General features: G+C 39.0%; 1 protein-coding gene across 1 annotated transcript in view; it reads left to right on the forward strand.

Moving 5' to 3' along the window:
• CCDC88A (coiled-coil and HOOK domain protein 88A) overlaps positions 1 to 5,722 on the forward strand; it is a 72,207-nt gene extending 66,485 nt beyond the window's left edge. The window contains exons 31-33 of the mRNA XM_086744132.1: positions 145 to 225; positions 2,109 to 2,374; positions 4,019 to 5,722. Coding sequence (XP_086600258.1) covers positions 145 to 225; positions 2,109 to 2,374; positions 4,019 to 5,041 — 1,370 coding nt within the window. The 3' untranslated portion in view covers positions 5,042 to 5,722. The remainder of the gene's footprint in view (positions 1 to 144; positions 226 to 2,108; positions 2,375 to 4,018) is intronic.
• Positions 5,723 to 6,000: the final 278 nt, after the last annotated feature.

The following is a 6,000-nucleotide window of genomic DNA, read 5'->3' on the forward strand; positions in this document are numbered from 1 at the left end:
AACCACTTTGTTGACCATGGGCATGCTCAGCCTGTGAAATAGTGCATGATTCCTGCCTCTGAGCATTCTGTCATCAGAATGTAAAGGTACCGTGCCATCTGCTAAAATTGTCTTCATCACGGTGTCTCCTAATTTTCCATTTAGCTTCCAGACCAGCCAGCCTTGATAGTGGCAGAACATCCACTAGCAATAGCAATAACAATGCTTCACTCCATGAAGTCAAAGGTATGCTGTAGGTGAATTTACATACATGCTTCGTTTCCGTTGTGTTCTCTGTAAGATCATCTATATAGGCTTAAAAAAGAAAAAAAATCCCACAACACACCACAGAATGTTTGGGGTTTTTTTAAGTATTTAATAAACTTTATTTCATAAATTAGGAAAGAATACATGTATTAATAGAACTTATGTTTTTAATAAATATTAAAAGGATTATATTAGTGTGTAAGTTACAAACTATTTTAAACCAAACCTAACCCAAATAACAATGTTACAAAACAAGAATTCCCCCTCAAATTGCTTTAAAATTGCTCATTTTCAAGCAGAGAAGTTGCTCCACATTTTTATCCTAGCATCCTACCACGCGTGCACTGCTGCTGCAAAGCTTTATAGTGTACCATACAAACTGGACAACATGGTATATGTAATACCATCCTGTAAACTTTTACACGTTGTTTTTAAAACATTATTAATGTTCCTGGATTTAGCAGTATTCTCTAAATTTCATATATTACAAGCTTTGATACATTTTTGTTTATAACAGCCATTCTAGCTGGAGATCATTGTACATACTAAACTAGAAGGCTGCCAACTCAAGACTTCATTTAAAATTCATAGCTTGCTTTCATTAAACAGTATCTCTGTTTGGAAATTTAGAGATGAATGCTAGCTTAAGGCTTTTATTAGTTTATTTACTCTGTCCATTTGCTCCTTTCTGTAAAAGATTCTTTGAGGTAGTCGTTGCCCCAGTTTCTATATAGTATTAGAAATTTCTATTGTAAACAATTTCTCTCTTGTCAAACTTAATTTCACTTCTTGAGAGTAACATGAAGTAGGAAATACTTGATTATTCATCAGTATTTTTAAGCAATTCACAGTTATTGAAACTAAAAGGAATTGGTGTTATGGAACTTATTTTGCATTTAATGCTGTATGCTTCCTTCAGGCCACAGCTGTAATAAATTAGAAGTAAGAGCAGAAACTGTTGCAGTAGCAACATTCCAAAATAGATCTTACTGAAGAATTATGTTGAAGAAAATATTTTCTTTCCATTCCATCCATTGTATTTCATTGTCCTGGTTCTGGCTGGGATAGAGTTAGTGTTCACCTGAGCTGGGAGGGGAACTGGAGCTGGTGGCTCCTGTGGCTGGGGGGTAAATTTCCCCAAGTTGGCCCAGGGGCTGTTCCATCCCGTGGGACATCACGCTGGGTGTATAAGTGAGGAGGGTGCTGAGGGGACTCTCCTGCTACTCAGGAGGAAGCCGGCCATCGGGATCTGCTGTGAGCTATTGGACTGTAAATTACCTGCTTCAGTATTTTCTGTCATTGGGCTTTATTTGTTTTCCATCTCTGTTTTGTTTTCTTCGGTTTTTCTCTTAAACTTTTTTTTTAATCTCAACCCGTGAGTTTTGCCTTCTTTTCTTTACCAGTTCTCCTCCCTGTCCCACTGGAGGGTGAGGGGAGGGAGCGAGAGGCTGCATAGCTTGGTCCTGAGCGGGGCTAAACTACGATATTCATTTAATGTAAAACTCATTAATAGTATATTTGAGTGTATGCCTCCCAGTGATGCTGAACACGAGTCAGGGCGTATCTTCAGCCTCTTGGAATATAGCGTTATGTAGATGGAGGCCCAGATTGTAAGTGAAAGATAGCTTTTTATTCAAGCTATCGTGTCGCGTTTAAAGAGCTGTAGGAGGTAAGTCAAGGGAGTGCAATTGTATTAATAATATATTTGGGTTGAGTAAAAAAAAGGACAACTGGATTTTTTAGTATTTTAAATAGAATTGTTACCTGAATCTGATGACATTCCAGATTGGAGTAATGTTATACCGTTTAACAGCTTTCATGTCTTTTTCTTACGGAATACTTAATACCATTTACCCCAAAAGCAGGTGCGGTTAACAATCAAAGCAGGCCGCAGAGTCACAGCAGCGGCGAATTTAGTCTGCTACACGAACACGAGGCTTGGTCTAGCAGCAGCAGCAGCCCCATTCAGTATTTGAAAGGTCATACGAGGTCTAGTCCTGTGCTCCAGCAAAGAACACCTGAAATGCTGGATGGCCGTGGAAAACGGATCAAAACCGGTTCTCCTGGAAGTGAAGTTGTTACCCTGCAACAGTTCTTAGAAGAAAGCAACAAGAGTACCTCAAGCGAGGTTAGTTTAAAGAATACTTTAACTATGTATTGTCCCATATACAGGCACAGAATTAATAGAAGACTTAGAGTGAGTAGACTTGCTTTAAAACTTTGTGGCAATACTGGTTATCCCTGCATTGAGAAGTAGTGTGGACTGTATCCTGATAGACTGTGCTTGCTGTATTACACACAAAATCATTTGGAATTTCGCAGCTTGACCCTGTCCGGGTTACTGAATTAGGTAAGAAAGTCGATCTCTACTGCACAGAACTGTCCTTTGTCATGATGTGTCGTATCATCAGAGTTCAGATGGAAGGCCATGAACTCAGAGTAGGTTTGCTTTTCTTCTTCCAGTTCAGCACTTGTCTTCAGTAAGAGCTGCTGTGCTGTCAGATCTGTCTTACATCAACAGGAAGGAAGATGCTTTATTTAATTCCCCGAGGAGAGACTCTTGTCTGCTTCACTTTTGTCTTTTTAACTACTGGGCAAAAAAATCTGACCTTGGAGCTCATTGAAATCCAATAGGAATAAGACAAAGAGAATGTTTCTCTGTATCAGAGACAGTTTGTTAGAAGCCCAAAAGCAGCTTATCTCTGCTAGTATTCTAACTTCTTCATCTCTAGTTCTTCAGTAGATCTGTCCAAAACCTAGAAGTGCTCTAGGAGAGAGCAAGCCAGTTACTGTGACAGGGGCCTATCAAGAGTAAGAATGGGCCTCCATCTATTTTTAACACCCCAATTGAAATTGAAAAATATACATTCACCGCTGAATTGATTGGCATAGTGTGTGACTTGAGTCTGGACTAAGTTTCTGGATATTTTTTTAAATACTTAAAATGGCCTCTCACCTATGGTCTCTCTGACAAGGATTTTTGTGTTTTAAGCGTTAGACGATATTCTTCTGGCAGTAGAAATAAAATAAATCCCCTGAGTCATCATGTCTAGTCCACTGCTTTTCATGAATCACAGAATCCCTTTCATAGCATCACAGAATCATTCCGGTTGGAAGAGTATTCAGGAGGTCTCTTTCCAACCTTCTGCCAGAGCATTTCTTCAGTGCTCGTAGCTGAATTCTTTCTCAATTGTCTCTTTTACCATTCTGAAAAAGACTGAGCTCTTTGCTGAGTCTGTGGATAGCATTCACCTAACCTTTTTTCCTAGCTCTGAAATCTTTTCTCCAAAAGAGAAATCTGAGAGCTATCCAGTCTAGATTTAGACACCAAGGGGGCCTAAAGGTTATGTGCTTTGTATTACTTTCTGAGATTCTTGTCTTTATTATTTGAATGTGTAGAAAATGTAAGCTTTTAGCTCCACATGATCAGTGTGAGATGAAATAATAGTCCATATGAAACTGCTTAGGAAATATTGATGAGTGATGGCAGGGAGTGAGAAGATGAACTTGAAGTTTTGATCTTCTGATTTGTTGTCTTAATCAGTACTACAGGAACTAATTCCAGATAGTTGATCTGTCTGACACCTGGTTTTCAAAGCTTTTAAGCTGAATAGAAAATTTATGTACTGTAAGTTTTTAATACTGATTTTAGATCTAAAAAAATTGTTAAAAAACTTTTTAGAATTGTTCTTCATTTATGTCCACAAAGATTAGTTAGGAAATGTCAAAATTACAATTTATAAATTTATAAGATGTTTTATGTTTTTGACAGATGAAATCTGCAAGTGAAGAGAATCTTTTAGATGAAGTCATGAAAAGCTTATCTGAGTCTGCAGAGCTGACAGGAAAGGAAAAGCTAAGAAAACAGCCGTCTGCCGGCTGTGGTATTGTGAGATCATTAAGTGTAAAAAATACAGCTGACTTCTCAGATGGACGCTCCATTAAACCAGAGCAATTCGGAAGGCCCAGCCTTCGTAAAACTGAAGACATCTACTTTACTAGCTCTCCAATCAAATTCACATCAGGCGCTCAAGGGAAGGCCAGATTAGTTAAAGAAAAGGTACAAGCAACTGTATCACAGCGACAATCAAGAGATTGCAATCCTTATGCTACCTTACCTCGTGCAAGCAGCGTGATTTCTACGGCAGAAGGAACTACTCGAAGGACGAGCATTCACGATTTTTTGTCTAAGGACAGTAGGCAACCTGTATCAGTCGATCCAGCACCATCCACCACTGACGGAAGCGTTCCATCAACCTCCAGTGAGTACTCAGCACACCAGTTATCCTCTAATTTTTTTCACAGTGTGGCTTACAGAGTAGGTTGTGTTCCAGAAAGCGATGCAGCTAATACAGTTAAACCACGTAATTTAGCGTGTAACTCTGATGTGCCTAAGACTTCAAGGATGGAAAGGTCAAATTTCCGTGAGAGAACTTTGCTAAGCACAAGTGTGTTTGATGATAAAGTCAGTGTATCCGGTAGTGACAGCACAGGATCGTTTACTGTGGCTCAGCCATTTTTATCTCTCAACACTGAATTAGTTAGCAATATAAGTGGATTGCCTCAAAGATCTACATCAAAACCAACTGATCAGGCAAATCCGTCAGCATTTAGATGTGTACCGAAAAATCAGGAACAGCCTTCTGCTAGCCAGAAATCTGATCGTAGTGACCTGCGGTCAGTTCTGGCTAGTGAGTTTGTTCCTACCACCTGTGCAAGCACTGGGGAGGCTGAATCCCCGCTACTGGTGTCTGAAGATAACAAAACGGTGTGGTACGAGTACGGTTGTGTATGATAAGGAAGCTGTGTTAGTAAATACTTACATAATCTGGTATGACATATAGGTGTTCTTCTCAATGTCCGCTGGATTGAGAGAAAATTTCACTACAGTGATGAAACAATTTTGTGTTAGGCCTGTGGGTTGTTTTTAAGAGCAACGGCCTAGGGCTCAGTTGTGTACTCCAGCATGTTTGAATGTAAAACTGTAACCTCACCAAAGCTTGCATGAACCATTAATTGCACTGTATATATTTTGCATGCCTTTAAAAGTCTCTATAATACAAGCTACATTTTTATTTGTCACACATTACAAAGATTTTGGTTTTTCCCTGTATGTCACTGAATGCATGTTAAACCGATCGCATGCTGCATTGCCAGAAACGGCGCAGTGAACAGCACGCTTCCCGGTACAAAGACAGCGCTGTTCAGCTCTGGCAGGAACACGTTGATTATGCATTTGGAGTAAAAATACTTTTTTCCCCTCCCTCTTTCAAAAATGAGACACGGATGAAAAGAAGCGTGTAGAGAGATTACAGTGCCTCACCTTTTTTGTTTATGCCATGTCCTGGCATAAATGCACTTTGCACAAGGAACAAGTTCTAGCCCAATAATTCAGTGCCTCTAGCTTGCAAAATAAACACAAATTACTGTTCATACTTATTAAAATATTTGAAAAATAATAAATACAAAGACCATTCATAATCCTAGACATAAATGATAATTCTTACGAAGAGGTAATTAATAGTCACGTGATGTGCAGCACCTGTAATGAAAAAATGCCCCTTTTTGCCTTTTCCCCCTTGTATGCTTTGTTTTTCCACGTCTGGTGTACAAATGCGGCGAGGTGTTGGGTTTTCTGAGGAGTCAGATCAGTTATTTGAGACTCCTTATGATGTACGGTAATCAAACCTGTATTGATTATGGTGGAAATTAACTTTTTCTTCTTAATGGAAGTAACACTAATATAATAGAAAA

This window comes from Chlamydotis macqueenii, chromosome 3, assembly GCF_036417535.1.
Source record: "Chlamydotis macqueenii isolate bChlMac1 chromosome 3, bChlMac1.mat, whole genome shotgun sequence".
Classification (NCBI taxonomy): domain Eukaryota; kingdom Metazoa; phylum Chordata; class Aves; order Otidiformes; family Otididae; genus Chlamydotis; species Chlamydotis macqueenii.